General features: G+C 35.7%; 1 protein-coding gene across 3 annotated transcripts in view; it reads left to right on the top strand.

Annotated features, from left to right (window-relative positions):
• LOC120631416 (fasciculation and elongation protein zeta-2) overlaps window positions 1–18,343 on the top strand; it is a 75,711-nt gene that overhangs the window by 48,935 nt on the left and 8,433 nt on the right. Inside the window, exons 2-5 of one of the 3 annotated variants that reach the window (XM_039900990.1) lie at window positions 7,737–7,845; window positions 9,867–9,908; window positions 11,323–11,454; window positions 12,095–12,215. In XM_039900990.1, the coding sequence (XP_039756924.1) occupies window positions 7,737–7,845; window positions 9,867–9,908; window positions 11,323–11,454; window positions 12,095–12,215 (404 nt within the window). Of the gene's footprint in view, window positions 1–7,736; window positions 7,846–9,836; window positions 9,909–11,322; window positions 11,455–12,094; window positions 12,216–18,343 lie in introns of all 3 variants that reach the window. The other 2 variants (XM_039900989.1, XM_039900991.1) reach the window with 2 other exon arrangements.

The raw sequence follows: 18,343 nt of genomic DNA, 5'->3' as shown, positions 1-18,343 counted from the left end.
ACGTGAAAACAAAATGGCGTGAAATTTATATTGACTATTGTTATTTATTTATCTACTCTAACTCATATTTAAGTATATATGGTATGTTAGAATATGTATTAGTATATTTCTTTTTTATATTTATCAATAGTATTGTTGTATTTGTGTAGTCTGGTTTATGTATTAGTATGTAGTTATTCGTTTGTACGTTCTAAATAGTGTACTCCACCGATTAGTTTTTCTTTTAATTTTCTTAATCCTAAGGTTGCCTGGCTCAATCCTAAGGTTGCCTGCTTCAATCTTTGAGTGTTTGTTCTTTTTTTTTAGTTTTTCTGAGTGGTGTACAAATGAGAATAAAAAAAAAAAACTCAGAGATAGCTGACATCCTGGAACGGGGGTCACCACTCAGAGTGAGAACAGTTTAAGCCGTGGTCCACCACGCTCTCCAAGTGTGGATTGATAGACTTCACACACCAATGAGAACTTTGTGTAGAACTGAGAGTTCTACACAAAGTTCTCATTGTGCATGTTTCCTTAATATGTTTTCCTTCACCGTTTTACTAATTGATAATTTAATTGTATGTGAATTAAAACGCACATAACTTAGGAAAGTTGAAGTTGAAGAAGTGAATGACATGAACTCGATCCCTTCGAGACGGAGGCCGAAGCTCTAAACACTGGGCTATATAGGCACCACTTTCCTTGAACTAAACTACGCCTCCATTAACCGTAACAATTAGATAGCTTGCACACTTCTTGACACCTTTGCCACATCGGACATTAAACAGTTCTTTTTGTGATGAGAGAAGCACATAAGCAAATAAGTTTCCTTTCACTAAATGGCTTTACTGTAGAGACACAAAGAAACTAAGGCTTTTATCTTGGGAGAAATCTAAGTCAGGTACTCGCTTGCACTCACAAGAAATATGTCGAGAGGTACTCTGCTTCCTCATTAGTACACTTCCTTTCTTCCTCACCATTACAGTGCGGCGTGAGAACAAGACTCATTTATTAAAAATAAAATTCTAAGGTTTTAAAAATTGAATTATAGTAGCGCCAGCGGTTCGCCTAAGTTTTGAAAAAAAAGCTAGAGAGTATGTCCTTTTCCAGGATGTCTGTGTGATGATCTATCTGTGAGTCTAATTTAATTAAAATCGGTGCGGCGGTAAAAACAAAAGTAAAAAAAATTGCAACCCGTCTGCGGAGAAATTATATCTTTTCTTTATATATATATATCTTGTGTGCGTGTGTATGTCACTGAACTCCTCCTAGACGGTTGGACCGATTTGAATGAATTTTTCGGTATGCGTTTGGGTGGCACCCTGGATGGTTTAGATTCACAAATCAGCCCGACAGATGGCTCTGGGGTCAGTTAGTACTATATAATTTGTGAAAAACCGGCCCTAAGATATAAGTAGGTACAAATAACAATTACTGACAAAATAATTAATAATGTAGGTACAATATAAAGATTAACATGTATTGTATTTCTTTACATATACCTACGTCATCCATATTAAAATTTGAGATCCATAAAAAAACTATGCCATAGTTAATGTATAAATATGAAACTGGGATACAATAAATTTAGAAACCATTAGATACCGTATTAAGTTTAAAACCTGATTTAATAACAAATATCTTAATATTTAGCAAAAAGGCGTAGTCGGTGGCCAACGTACTCAGAAGATTTCCCCTACACTGCCAATCGTAGAAAACCAATAACGTAGTTTGATTGTCGCGGAATACATGGCATTAAACAAAATAATATTGTTAAAAATGCATAACCTCACTTCGACATTACATGACCGAAATGGGCATTCATCTCATATTGGCGACACGATTGATGATAAGCGTAAACTTTGCTTGGAGATAAGCTGCAATAAACTTTCCCGTACTTCGTAAAGGTCAGCTTAATTTATAAATATTTGTAATTACGTGGTCAATACTGGGGCCACGTAAGTTTTCTGTTCACTAGTATCATTGGCACTGAGTAACTACCATTTCGAAACTTCGCATTGAAAATGTATCTTATGATAACTCCATGAGTATTCCGTTTTAAGACTGCATAATTTAGTACTTAATAATAGAAAGAGCCGGGAACTATGGTTATATACGTTTTAACTTATACTGCCCCCATGTAGGTGGAAGATTTTGATTCGGGCCAGCTGTTCTTTTAAATATTTTGGTTAGCTTTAGTTTTCCTATATAGAAAGAGTTCTATATTACGGGGCACTTTACGGAAAATTAAACAGTTTTAGTTTAAGACAGCCACACAAAAAAGAAAATAAGAAACCTTCCCGATTAAACTATCGAATTACTGAATTAATAAGGACTACTGTCAATGTGCGCTATGTAAAAGGAGATATTATTTAAAACAGAAACCTTGACCTTGAAATTTCGCTCTCAATTCTCTTTAAAAAAAAATTCCGCCTAGTAATTTCACATAGTAAAACTACTTTTGGGCGCCATTTTGCTAAGAAAGCGATGTGAGCGCCAAATATACGAAAGTGTGTTTAAAAAAACATATTAAAAACCAATTGAAAAAAAATTCCAACTTTTTAGGCTCAAAAATCTTTTTGAGCATCAAATTACTGTTTTGCCATTACTTACAAGTAAAAACCATTGTACAACTTAATAATGAGGAGTTGGATTTGGTGGATACGACAATCTTTTTAGGAATAACTTTAGATGCTAAGCTTCAATGGGGCCCACATATAAATAATTTAGCGAACAGACTTAGTTCTGCAGCATACGCGGTAAAAAAGATTCGTCATATGACAAACATAGAAACTGCTAGGCTTGTTTATTTTAGTTATTTTCACAGCATTATGTCCTATGGCATTTTATTATGGGGTAATGCTGCTGATATAGATTCTATTTTCGTCCTGCAGAAAAGGGCTGTTCGTGCGATATATAAAATGGGCCCAAGAGAGTCATTAAGGGATAAATTTAAAGAAGTTAAAATAATGACGGTGCATAGTCAGTACATATATGAAAATTTAATTTATGTCCATAAAAATATATCAAAATTTATAAAGAAAATGCACTGTAACAATATTAATATTAGAAGCAAAAATAAACTCGTTGTGCAGTTTACTAGGCTACACAAAATTGCAAATTCATTCAAGGGCAATTGTATATTATTTTATAACAAATTACCAAATGAAATCTTTGAGTTGTCTCTCAATAAGTTCAAAGTTTATATAAAACGTAAGCTTACAGAAAAATCCTATTATAACATTAAGGATTATTTAAACGATAAAAAAGCTTGGGTGTGAATTGCTCTAGCTTCATAGCTAAATTTAAATTTACTGGAAGATGGTGATAACAAAAAAATAAATTTACCCGGCTAAGTTTTGCTCTTCTTAGACCAGGGCGCGTTTGGAACCCTCGTAGCTTTAGATTTAAGTTGGCGAACGAAGTTATCACCATCCCGTTACAATTATATAAACAATTATGTATGAACGCTTCATAAGTGCCTGTGATAGGCCTACATGAATAAAGAAATTTTGAATTTGAATTTTGAATTTGACTTATTAAGAAGGTTTATTGATGAAATCTCAAATATGTATTAGTATACCGTCGGTTCTGAAATTTTTATTGGCATTTAGAATTAAATACTGGTGAAACAATGACAACATCAGATAAAAACATAATTTAATGTAATGAACTAAATTGGTTTAGCGATATCGAAAGAAATGGTGCCGTCTCACCATTTAACCATCTCATAAACTATAAACCTTGCACGCCAATACAATAGTAATCAAACAATTGTCGTCCAACTGTTTGTATAAATAAGCAATGCAAAAGCGTTCTACAACTGTCATCATTCATTTTATTGATATTAACTGATAACAATTGCATGTCATCGACAGGGACTGGTCCAGTTCCAGACTAACCATTTTATTAACGTTTGTAGAATTTAAATAGATCTATGTGCAATAAACGAAGCGATACATTCCCGAGTCCGAGTGAATAAATAAATCCGGATCATCAGGCCTCGGCAATTAAAATTAAAACATCAATTTCTGTAAAAGTTTTAACATCAAAGCCATTTTGTAAATCAGTCTTGATGCGGATATCTTGAACTTAGTAACCACTTATTAGTTAGTGTGGATTTGTGTTTTATCAAAGCATCGAATTCCGGACTCAATTCCCGACAGAAGACAATTTTTTGGAAACTACCAGGGAATAATTACAACGTCGTACTTTCCAGTGAATCACCAGTTTGATACGATGCTACGTTTAAATCGATTATTGGTATCGGTTTAATAAACTGTCGTACTCTTTCCAAGTTAGCGCTTACCTTTTAATGGCCAGAAAAACAGTGGGTAAATGTTCGAAACTTTTAAGAATTAAAAATATCACTTGCTTCAACAGTGAAGAAAAACATCGTGAGGAAACCTACCTTAATGCGTGTGGAGTCCACCAATACGCACTGGACTGGCTTGGTGGAATACGGCCTCAAATATTCTCACTGTGGGACGATACCCGTGGTTGGTGGTGGTGGCCCGGTAATGGATTGATTTAATGATGGTGATGAGACTTTCCATGTCTGTTTTATAATAACTTTATAAAAGAAATTTAATATTACCTATGTTAAGCATCACTAATATTCCTCCTTTGTCTTGCAAACAATCCCAAAGCTTTTTCTTAAAGTGGGTACCACAATGCAACATACAATGGCATTTTGAAACGACAATCGAATCCCAATAAACTTGGTTTCTGATATAGAAGTTGTATATTTAGAGAAGCTGTGGAAAAATCTGGCCCTTCCAAGGCAGACTGTGATAAACCGCAGCATACTTGCATGTAATGTAAGTGACACATTCCTCAATTGAGCCGTGACGTGCTGCGCGATCTCAAATTGACGCCAATTTGCGTCTCCGGCTGAGTCACGAACGCCCGTTTTGTTTTATGTGCTCCTGTGACCTGTTATGAAGGTAATATCTGACTGCGACTAATTCCCCATGGAATTTTTTGTTCAAAAAGAGCTTAAATATTTAGTTCGCTACTCGTAAACACAGCACAGTGAAGCTGAAGTGGCAATGGGCGGGGCACATAGCTCGGAGAACCGATGGACGTTGGGGTCTTAAGGTGCTGGAATGGCGACCCCGCACCGGTAAACGCAGCGTAGGTCGGCCCTAAACGAGGTGGACAGATGACATCAGGAGAGTAGCTGGGAGCCGTTGGAGGCAAGCGGCCCAAAACCGTGCATTGTGGAACTCCCTACAAAAGACCTATGTCCAGCAGTGGACGTCAATTGGTTGAGATGATGATGATGATGATGAAACACAGTAAAGGTAAAGTGGCAGGCAGAAGAAGGCCTGGCCGAAGAAGAATATCATGGCTCAAAATCCTACGACAATGGTTTGGAAAGAGCACCAAATCATTATTAAGAGCAGCGGTGTCCAAGGTAGAGATAGCCCTAATGATTGCCAACCTTCGTAAGGAGGCGGCACCCTAAGAAGAAGACTCGTAAACACAATGAATTTCGAAAAAAAACATTAGTTTTCATTGTATGGTTTAAAATAATCACAAAGCGGTGACAGCCCTAGTGGTTACAGCTTCGGCCCCCTTTCGGACCGAGTTGGATCACCGGCATGCACCTTTAACTTTTCGGAGTAATATGCGTTTTTTTATTTTAAAGTAAATTAAATATTACCTGCTGAGGTTAATGGTGAGGGAAAATGTCACGAGGAGACCTGCATGCCCAAGAGTTCTCCATAACGTTCTCAAATTCGTATAAAGTCTACCAATCCGCACTTGCCAGAGTGTTGAAATATATGGCCTTCTCGTTCCGAGAGGAAACCAGTGCCCTGTGTGTTGGTAATAGGTTGATAATGATGATGGTGAAAATAATTACATGATTTGAGTTCTAAAATAACTAAACCTCCATAAAAACTTACGCTTGCTTCAAAAAAAAAAAAAAGGAAACATTAGCTGAATTTGAGAGACTTTGTGATCTTATAATTCCTGGTATTTCGACTCTTACTTTCTGAATTAGCAATATTCTTTACTTCAAACATTTTATCTTTGAATTATGCGTAATAAATAGGAGCCAGAAATAGTTAGTAAAGTGAGTGCTAGAAATAAAATGCCATTACTCATTACCATCCTTCGTTGACCTTGACGCAAATAATTGGGAAGATTGACGCAATCCCGCTACTCCCAGCGTTAAACACACTCGCGGGGAGTGCGGTGGGAATTTATTCCACATGATATTTGTGGTTTTATTACAGCACAAGGCCATGGTCGTGTACACGTGAAACCAGTACCCGTGTGAACAATCATCACTGAAGTCTCTTTACAGAAAAGATAGGTTCCACAATACAAATAAATAATAATTGAAAGATAACACACATCTTCCGTTCTATCTATCTATAGAGATCTTCTACAGGTTAAAATGGGAAAATTCTGTATGCTCCATCTGTATCTATTGAAAATTATATAATTGGTGTTCCGCCATTTTGTATGGTTAGATGCTCTTAGGCCGTGGCTAGTTACCACCCTATCAACGAAGACTTGCTGCCAAGCGATAAAGCACCAGCGGTATAATTACCATACCCCGAATAGGTTAGCCCGCTACCGTCTTAAGCTGCATAATTAACCATTAGGATTGCAGTCGAGATAAAGAAACCACTCAAAATTAAGTAAAATCTAAAAACAAGAAGAAACAAAACGTATACAATTTAAAGTGTTATGTCACTTCAAAATAAACATGAAGGCTTACTGCTTATGGCTTCGAAAATCGTCTCGGTATAGTATCAAACATGTCTTAGGTTAATCGGCTAAAAAGATCGGGATCATAATAAATACGGTTGACACAAATCCGACTGCTCGACACGAGCGTTCATTATTACGGGCGTTCGATAAATTACTAGATATAAAGCTGATTGGAATAGTGCCTGACACTGATTGGATTCGGACCGCTTTTTCTTAAGGGAATTTAATATGGTGCATAATATTATATTATACCACACTAACTTTTGCCTACTATTTCGTCACTAAACCATTGGGACATAAAAGTTAAGTAACAGTCTACAAACTTAGTAGTTAGTACACGAGTAAAAAATGAGTGAAGGTAATCCCTAGATTCCTATGTAACCAAAAGTACAAGTAGTGATATACTATAACGTCAAAATTGACAGTCTATGTAGACATCCTAAATAACATAACATGTTTATTATATTGTCATGGAATGTTGAAATTATTTATTTATTTACTAAACTTAACTTGTCATTACAGGCTTATCCTAATGCGATGAATAAGCTAAATCTATAAACAAAAAAAACTAAAACTTATAATGTCAAAGTCAAAGTCAAAAATATCCTTATTCAAGTAGGCCCATAGGTGGCACTTTTGATGCGTTATGTACACAGAATAACACGGTAGTGAGATGATGGCTATAACCACATTCGTAAACTTAACTAAAGCTACGAGGGTTCCAAACGCGTCCTGGTCTAAGAAGACTCCCACAACAACCTTAGCCGGGTGTTTTTTATTTGTTATCACCATCTCACAAGGCCATTTAAAATTATTAGAAGAGCAACCTGGTTAGAGCAATTCACACCCAAGCTTTTTTGTCGATTACGGAGTCCTTTATACTATAATAGGACTTTAATGAGCATAACTTAATAAATACGTAGTTGCCTTTATGAACTCGTCCAGTGAAGAACTGAATAGATTAAGTGGTTCAGCTAAGTCAATATCCTTTGTTTCTTCGTATAAGTGAATGTTTTTTTTTGTTGCAGGATGTGGTGGACAATCACAGGAAACTTCGGGAACATTCTGCCAATCGATTGGACCAAGTCTTTCTCGCGGAAGATGCATATTCCGACTCTGAATCTCAGTGATAAAAAGGTAAAGTTTCTTATGCGTTGTATCATAAGATATCTTCAAGCTACTACGTATCTTGTCCATCTGCTAGGTGCTCTCATCTTTAAAATTTTTTTAGCTTAAAAAAAAACTGAATTAAATTCTCCCACAGTTGATTGCATTCCTGCTAAAAATTTGCTCTGTAGGTACATTGGGTCCTTTATTAAAACAATATTATTTGCGTTCATTGAGGTCGTTTTAAAGATAGTTTGCGTGGACTTATTTCTACCGAGTCTTTATAGTAATAAAGACTCCAAGTGGTTTCACAGCTACTTCAATTCAGCTCGGATGATAGCTACGAGTATAACATCAAAACCCAAGGTCACCCTTGTTTATTCATATCGCATTGAAGCTCACAATGAAATAGGTCAAGTAGGAGATTGCCTTCACATTAAGGTTATTTTTTATCTTCCATTGACATTAAAATAAAATCAACCATAGACACAACTTCAAAAGCTTTCATTTTGCTATCAGCGCATATGCATACAAATACAAATTTAAGTAAAAAAAATAATATTTATTTTCCTAATTTTGTTGAGTACGATAATCTCTAAATTTGACCAAAAACTCGAAAACATCAAATTGATCGAAATGATCAAAACCTCGAAATTTAATAAAACGCAACAGAATTCGAAATAAAGTAGTACGAACGGTGTATTTAGTATTCAAATAAAAATAATGAAGCTCGGTCGAATTACTTGATTCGTTCAAGAACTCGTTTTTTCAGTTCAATAATAATTCGTGAGAAAAATATTAAGGTCTTCCCTTACTTGTTTTTAATTGCCTCGTCATATACTTGTTAAAATTTTTGCTTGCTCTTAAAAAAAAAAAATCTTATTGTTAAAAGTACTAAGTTCATGGAAAGATTGTGCTACGAAAAGCACGCACGTAGTAACTAATAAAAAATAAAAATTAAACAGTGGTTAACCAAAATTCGGTGTTCTTTTATTACGGGATTCTTTTTTAAAAGTTCGTTTATGATACTCACTATTCATGAGAATAAAACGGTATGTATCTTTTGTTTAAAAGAAACGCAGTTCATGGACCTACAATATGAACTGTATTTCAATGAGGCAATTTAATATAACTTATTTAAGAAGATTGGGCAAACAAAAAACATAGATTAGGTAATGATCAACGAGTTGATCGCTCTTGGTTTTATTCATATGTTTGGACTCTTATAACCCCCAAACTGTTTAATATTGTTATTTTACAAAGTAGTTAAATTATGGTTATAAAAATACGAATTAAATTCAATTTCACCGGTGATCTACCGGTCTACCGGTGATCCTAGAGCGGGCAGTTACCTTGGCCAACGAATTAGTTTGGCCATCCAAAGGGGCAATGCTGCCAGCATCTTAGGAACTGTGCCTCGCTGCGGTGGTTTCGAGGACGTTTTAGATTTTATTTAGTTTTTAAATAGTTTATTTTAGGTTATAGTTATGTATTAATAAAAATTATATTTTAGAGTTAAAAATAAATTGTAACTTTTATAAGGAAGATATGAAAACCTAATTTCAATTGATGTGGAAATAATCTGGAAAAAAAATCTAAAATAAATTCATAAACAGAAATGAATAACCACCAAAAGGGATTATAAAAATGATGTTCTAGCTTGCAAAAAAAAAAAAAATTTTAGTTAACGGAGCAGTTGGGAGTGAGTACTTTATTAGCTGAAAGTAAAAAAAACGCTGTTGTAACGTCAACAAACCCTAAAAATGCTCTAGCGTCAAAGCAAAACATGCTAAAAGAAGAAAGCATGAGCGCACGTTTCAAGGGAGAGACCCTGTGGCTAACAAAATAAAAAAATAATCATAAATACGACACCGAATTGGTTTGTCCGTCTTATGTGGATTTTATTAAATTAGGCTTGAAGTTTAGTGCCTATTAGATTTCCACAATGCAACGCCTGCCCTATAGAATTCCCTCATTGTAGAGAAACTCCAAATAATTTTAACTTTCTAACCGCAAAATAGCTAAAGTTTGCAATGTCACTCGTGATGCAGCTACGATGTCGCGGCGTGGAGGTGGGAGGGACGCGGATACTTGTAAGTAGGCAACCTTTAGGCCCCGCTCGCACTTGACCGCTTCACATTTTAACTCCTAGGTTCCATTTATTACATAGCATCATGCTGTGAAGTGTGAATGTAGACATTTCTTGAATTAACGTAGATAGACCACATAAATATTAACTACTATAGAAACTATACTACTATATTACACTACTAATACTACAGATACTGGAGATATTATAGATTTACAAGAAAACAAAAGAGTGTAAAACATCTCTCTCTTTCTCTCTTTAGTCGGTCCCTTATGACTGAGGATCGATTACTGCTATGGCGAGTAATCTTGTGATATATGATCTCTCTCCATCAAATTCAAATTCAAATTCAAATTCATTTATTTCAAGTAGGCCTACTTTATAAGCACTTTTGAAACGTCAAGTATGCATGTTTGTGTGACTCTACCACCGGTTCGGAAAGCAGATTCTACCGAGAAGAGCCGGCAAGAAACTCAGTAGTTGCTCTTTTCCAACATCAACATTTACAATCATTTTGCTATCTTGCGGGAGATGAGAGCGAGGCTGGCTGCTTCCATTCTACCTTGTCATTGAGGAATTCATCAAATGTATAGTAACCTCGCTGTACTAGATGCGTTTTTACACATTTTTTAAATGTATGCATTGGTAGGTCAAGAATTTCCTTAGGAATCATGTTGTAAAAGCGTATACTCAACCCCACAAAGGAGTTCTGCACCTTTCGCAGAAGGGTCTGTCGGGTTCTGTGCTCGGCCGTTTGTACTGCCTTGTAGGAAATACGGGCAGCGGTAGCTCTTAGTTGATCTGATCACCGGGTTGGTGATCTACAATGTCGCTCAGCAAAAATAACATATAACTATTTCAGCGATTTCCTGTGTTTATCCTTACTCAGAAAAACAGACGAAAGAACTGACAACTTTTGAATTACTAACCAAACTAGTCCTTGAGAAACAGTAAACTTTGTACAGTATGTCAAAGTCAAAGTCAAAGTCAATTATATCTTTATTCAAATAGGCACATAGATGGCACTTTTGATGCGTTATTATATACAAAATGTGTACATAGAAGTGAGTAGTGATGGCGATAACTACAATCGTAAACTTAAAACTAAAGCTACGAGGGTTCAAATCGCGCCCTGGTCTAAGAAGAAGCTCACAACAAACTTAGCCGGGTGTTCTTTTTGTTATCACCATCTCACATTGTCATTAGATATGTACAGAATAACTTGATTTGACTTTAAATCAAAATAAAGTAGATAGTTAAGTTAGTGTTTTAGCATGTCTCATAGCATGGTTCTATGTTATAAATCGGAAAGCCCCAATTCTTTTTTTCACTTTTATTACGTTTCACCGTTTGTTTATTAGGACTTAGGTAAATTTATAAGTTATACGTCACGACTTTCATGCTGCGTCTTTCTGTAGGGTGCAATGACTCCAGACGACGAGATCCACAGTTCTGAAGATGAGGCGGTTGCGTCGGATCTTGACATGCATGCCCTGATACTGGGCGGTCTCCATCAGGATCACGAATGTCCTGTCAAGACAGCTGACGAGGTAAGTAAACAAGTACGATGACAACGTAATAGGCTTCCAATAAATAACCTATAAAGGATAATCAAATCACTAGGAGATAATAAACTTACAGGTATACCCTGTCACGCTAAAATTCCGTTATGGGTTTCTTCCTTTCTTCTCTTAAATTGTCCGTCTCCATTTGCGTATCGTTTGTCTCTGTCTCCCAAAATATTAACTTCATAAATTTGATCTTTTTCCACTGAATCAAATTCAAAAATATTTCTATTCGAGTAGGCCCATAGATGGCACTTTTGATTACATAAAAATTAGTTCATAATAGTTAGCTGATGGCCATAACTACGATAACTCATCGCTAAGGGAGTTTTTTATGTTACCACAATCTCACAGTGTACTTTAAGATTATTAACTGGGAGACAAGCTATGTTGCAAGTTGTATTTTGCTATCATTAGAACTCCCATTACCCATATTCGGCATCACATGACTGTATGACACTGCAAGATTATAAAACATTGATGCCATAAGTCTTGTAGTAGCATGATCTTTCTTTTTACGGAAAATGTTGTCGTAGTATTAGTGTTTGCACTTACATGAATTCTTTTTGCGTGGGCATAAAGGCTTTAGAGTGCTTCAGTGTGATGCTCATTTCACATGTTCCAGGTAATACAAGAAATAGACGACATGATGCAAGAGACGCCATCTTCTGAAGGCGATCTAATTGAATACAACGAGGCTTTGGAGAAAGGCAAAGAAGTGCTCAACTCACCGTTATATGAAGACAGTAAGCATCATTTAAAATTTACACAGATGACATAAAGAATCGCAGACAACAGCTCAATTTTTTTTTGTTCCTGCTCATGTGACCTTGATTGATAATCATCATCAGTTGCGTGCATAGAGGATATGCACAGGGTATGCAGATGATATAAAATTAAGAAAAATACGAGTTATAAAAACTTAAGGGCAGGCTTGCATAACTCTTACAATGCCTATACTTAAGTTTATTATAAAATAAATAAATAAATAAATATACTACGACAATAAACACATCGCAACGTTGGCAACAAACAAACAAATAAACAATTCCATTTACTATAAAATTTCACGTAATCTTCCACAAAATGGGTAATTACTTTAAAGCCAACCCGTTTCTCTGTTGATTCGTGCGTTAAACCAACTTATATTTAGGGTCATAAAAAGATGTTAAGACTAATATTAATTTATTAGTCTAAGAGTTACATTATTAATTATTATAATATTAAAACTAAACTTATTAACTATGCTCGGCCGATTTGCGGCACGAGCTCCCTAGCCTAGGTCTTACAATAATTCGCAAAGGAAGCGTGGTAAAAAGGGATCGCATCACGATTCGAAGCTAGCCTCCGGAATTTGCTGCACTGACTTAACTTGAACATGATGCGATACGGCCGCTTCTTGGTTATCAGGCATACTATGGCTATCCCGTGGGTATGCCTACTTAACAACCATACAAACAAACTTTCTGCTTTTGATTATAGTAAAGCCGATACCTTTTACCATAATTATAAAAACTCTGTTGCCTCTTCGTATCAATATATATTTGGGTAGGCAGTGTTTTCCGAAGAGCACCTATACCTTTTACCATAATTATAAAAACTCTGTTGCCTGTTCGTATCAATATATATTTGGGTAGGCAGTGTTTTCCGAAGAGCACCTATACCTTTTACCATAATTATAAAAACTCTGTTGCCTGTTCGTATCAATATATATTTGGGTAGGCAGTGTTTTCCGAAGAGCACCTATACCTTTTACCATAATTATAAAAACTCTGTTGCCTGTTCGTATCAATATATATTTGGGTAGGCAGTGTTTTCCGAAGAGGTTCGAATTGTTTCCGGTTTTAGCGTGCTATGACGCCATTACCAAAATTTCTAAATCGTAAGCCCATTTAGAAATTATTTCTTTGTTATTCGAAATAAAATGCCGCAGTCTCTAACCAAACAAATATTAATAATGCTAATTTACATTAATTTGTCGTTTTATTTATTTGTCTTCCTTAGTCTTGTATTTATTTGAAGGCTGAACCGATCGCTAAAATTTGGCACGTATCTATTTTGTCCTGGAGACTGACTGGATTACTTTCATCACGGAAAGTAACCCTGGAACTGTTTAGGCGTCCTTTTTCACCTATGCATAACTGTTTAGCTACCTTGCTTTGAGATACATTTTTTAGTGATATAATTTGCATCTTCAGGCATTGTATTGTTGCGCTCTGAGTGAATTCACAAGGATCGCAATGTGGGTTATTTGTTACGGGAATAGATAATTAAATAGCATAGGATATAGCAAAAGGATGTTAAGATTATTTAAAAAAAAAAGATACACTATAACGCGTTAGGTTTAAGTATTCTGTAATGATAGTGTTAGAATAAGAATATAAATAAAAAAAAAAAGTCTTGTTCACAATTAAAAATCTGTACCGAATGCAGACTATGTTCGCGAGCAATAGCCAGTTATTACTAATTCATGCTGTCTATATCATCGTAATGACTTAAATTTTGCAGTTGTCTAATACTTTGTCACATATTGTTTTATTACAGACCAAATGTTTTAAACTAACTACGGTACCTACGTATTCCGTAGCCTTAAATTTCTACTAAAATCATGTTTTATAGCATGTCTTTGTCAAGCCATAAACCATTATCGTCTGCTTTCAATGTCGTGGTTGTAAAGAACCGAACGCGTCATTATAAAGCAACTATTCGACTGTTAGAATAAAACTCCTAGAGTTGAATAAAAAACGAACGTAATCTTTACGATTGTGTGTCAATGACTTCGTTGTTTCAATTAATTGTTAAACGAAAAGAAAAATGTAATTACTTTGTTTCGTTATATTTCTATAAACAATCACTTATACGATATCTTAACTAATAATAAGATGGGTACTATTAAATTATATCTTATATTATTTTGTGGAAAACTATGTTATGTTTGGAACGTTAATCTTTAGAACTTCTTCTTCTGGATGTTCGGCTTCGGCTTCGGATAAAAATAACCTTTTTTGCATTTGATAGCCCAATTCGTAAGAAAGATTATTTGTTAACGACTTTATATCGATGTTATTTGCTATTTTAACATTACGCTACACTAGAAACCTAAGAAAAGAGGTAATAGCGAAGGCGAGCGACGCAACGCGGTAGGTATATCTTTAGAATAGCAGTTCTAAGTTTTTATGACAGTTATCAGATGTTGTCGAAAAGAAAGTAAAAAAAATAAATCAATATACTACAACAATAGCGCCAATCGGCCGTCAAAAGTGTACAAAGTCGCGCAGAACCTCTAGTTAATATAGGTACATGATGTGTTAAGCTGGTTTGACTTTATTCATCGGACGCTGGACTTTTGGAAGATAAGATTTTAAAGTGATTCCCAGTCCAGAACTTCTGCTTTCAGTGTAGGTACATCATATTCATGTCAACCAATGGGTGCCCACTGCTGGGCATAGGTCTTTTGTAGGGAGTCCCAAACATCACGATCTTGTGCCGCTTAGGTTCAGCGACTAGCTTGATGTCATCTGTCACTTTGTCTACCATCGATGCGTTTATCGGTGCGAGGTTGCCATTTCAACATCTTGAGACCTCAAAGTCCATCGGTCTCCGAACTATGTAACTCTGGTTCTTCTACGGATCTATTCATTCCTGATTTGATCATGTAATAAACGATAAATTCAAAAATTTAGCTATTTTGTTGATACCCAATATGATACTACGCGATGTGTGGGTAGTGGTGACCACATCTATAAACACATATGGTTCGTAAATAAAAACTGGTTAAACTTTCAAAACTACTAATGGCGCGTTTTAGTGTATCTGTTTAAAGAATTCCGAGGTCTATTTCATAATACCTAAAATCCAAATTGTTCAATCCAGATTTAGATCATCGCAGTCGCCTTGCCAGACTTTTTTTAATTTACTACAAGTTAGCCCTTGAATTCAATCTCATCTGATGGCTGAAGTGTAAGATAGTAGCGGGCTAACCTACATAAGGGGTATTGTAGTTAATTTAAATCCATAAGTACCCCGAATCGGTTTGTACGCGCGCTTCCTGTCGGAACGCTAAATAAAGTCCATGTTCGTAGGGTGGTAAAAATCTAAGACTGCTGCCACCCACAAGGATAGACTAGAGAAATTCAGAAATGAATAAACAAATTGCCTTCGCTGGCGATCGAACTTGTTGAACTCGGTTGTCCAAAAAGAAGGTTGAAGTTTGAACAGAAGTCAACCCAAATACCGAACTGAACGTGTTTTTACCGAACTTTTATATGCACTCATGTCTAAAATTATATACAAGCCATTACATAGAAGCTTATAAATTTTTTTATTTTTTTTTACCGTTAAATTATTTTTTTTTTTAAAAAACAAAAGTATTTTCTATTTTGTACTCTTATAAATATATATTATGAAAAATAGCGATTAGTTTCAAAAGTTTTCATTAGTCACATAATGTTAAGGGCGCATAGGTTCAGATGAAATTCAATCATGACAATTCATATATGATTTTTTATTAATGCAATTAATATTCAGATTAAATCTTGAATCTAAAGTGTAACGGAATCAAAAGTAGATTTAGGTTAGGTTAGGTTAGGGGGGCCGACCCCTGTAATTTAATCTTTTTGCTTACGGCCCACTACAGGGCACGGGTCTCCCCCCACAATGAGAAGGGGTTACCACGCTGGCCCAGTGCGGTTTGGTGGACTCTACACAAACCTTTGAGAAATTATCGAGAACTCTCAGGCATGCAGGTTTCCCCACAATGTTTTCCTTCACCGTTGAAGCAAGTGATATAATAACTTTAAAGAACGCACATAACTTAGAGAAGTTAGAGGTGTGTGCTACGATTCGAACTCGGCCCCCCGAAAGTAAAGTCGAGCTTCTACCAACTGGGCGTTCACCGATTATTTTAAATATTCTTCTCTATAATAGTAGTAAGTATAGGTAAATATACACGTACTATACCTACGTAATTTACACGCGAAGTGTCGCTTTGCAATTTAAAAGTAACGTCAAAGGAGACGGAGCTGCCAACCTTTAATTTCGCTTACAAAGTGCCTCGACGTCGCCATAAGCCACTCTTGTTTTGTTTTGCGAATAAAAATATTCCTACTCAGGTTTCTATACGGAATGCATTTCTCAGAAATTCAACAAAGTACCTAGGTTGCTTTTGAGACTTCCTTAATTAAAATTCTTCTGTTAGATTTTTCTTTTATTCATTGTTACGATAAAAATTTATTTTGACGATATTTTAGGCCGATGATGTGCTTTCCCAAGGTTCGATCGATTAGCGTATTTGCAATTTCTAATTTGGTGGTGTGTTGGGAGGCTTCGGCCGTGGCTAGTTACCGACATAGATGTCGCGTAGAAACCAATTAGAGGTACGGGTTTAATATAACTGACATACCCCCTAAAAGGTTAGCCCGTTACCATCTTAGACTGCCTCTTCCATTACAATCAGGGGGGCTAACTGTAAAAAAATATAAATAAATGATGATGAATAAAATAAGATGTTGTCGATGCCAATTTTTAAACTCCGGGTTCTTCGAATGTCTATGAGAAAAATCCAATTCATTCCAAAAAAACTTGAACTTAACAACATTGAACTCTGACCTGACCTGACCTGGAATAGAACCAAGAATCTCATAGAAATCGAATATGCTAACCACTAGACCAGTGACGCAATATCATGGTTTAAATTAATCTTAGTATTTAAGTCATAAACAATAATCCATAAATTTGAAATTAAAAAACCCCCCGACTTTCAATATAGTGTACATTATGCTAATAGTCAAGCCCCTTTCATTGGATACTATATTAGATATACTGAGGGAGTTGTGAAAAAATATGTAGCCTGCCATTTAGTGGCGGCGCGGTAGCCATCTTGGACCTATTTTCATCAAACGTAGCTATGCACACTCCCGTTTAATTCACTATTCTAAAAAAAAAACCGGTTCTCCATTACCATTCGGGGAATATAATGCCACAGAGATACACACAGACCCGTTAAACTTTAAAACCCCGTGGATTGCGTCGGTTGTTAAAAAGCACTCGAAAATATCGAGTACCTGAGACCATCTTACTTGAATGTATCTGTATATCTCATATACGACAAAGCACCCGTCTAGTCTGGCGCCTGCGGGCTTTTCCTTTCTAAGAACCTCCCTATCCACAATATACATGTATAAGGTACCGTTCATACATACCGTAACATGCCGCGACCTTTATACATATATACACATACACACTTGACTTGACATATAAACTTTATGGCTATAAAATTTACTTTTACAGGCTTTTTAACCAATTAATTTAACAAATTGTGGTTTAGTTTGTTGTGAACCCTAGGCTTGATTATCCATGCAAAACAAACCTGTAACGACCATTATTTTGTGACGACAAAATTTTGCATTTTGGAAATTTGCATACAAAAAAAACTTTTAAAATTGTACGGCCATCAAAGAATTATTATGTTTTTCTTTTATAAAACCACGGACTATTATCATTTAAAATCCGTAAGGATACCATATTTTCTGTGTGACTTCCATCTAAGTGCCGTCAATAGGCAGCAGGTAATTTCCTAATTGATACAGGTTAAAATGGTTGACCCAGATTTCAGGCTAGATGAATTGAGTTTTTTTCATAAGGAGTTTGCAGAAACGTTTGGAGTTAGAAAATTGGCGTCGTCCACACTTGTTCCTCAGAATGGTTCATCATTAATAGTCTAGAACCCTGGTCCAAGAGCCTCTCCAAACTGGAGGGTTGGCCAATAATTACCAAGCTTGGCAGACGCGTTTGCGATCGCAGTAGATAGTAGTATAGTAGTGGCGTGCATAGAGAATATGCACATGTTATGCTGATGGTATAAAATAAAGAAAAT

Source organism: Pararge aegeria, chromosome 18, assembly GCF_905163445.1.
Source record: "Pararge aegeria chromosome 18, ilParAegt1.1, whole genome shotgun sequence".
NCBI classification, from domain to species: Eukaryota; Metazoa; Arthropoda; class Insecta; order Lepidoptera; family Nymphalidae; genus Pararge; species Pararge aegeria.
Note: the sequence above shows the minus strand (reverse complement) of the source record. Positions and strands in the feature narration are given on the sequence as shown.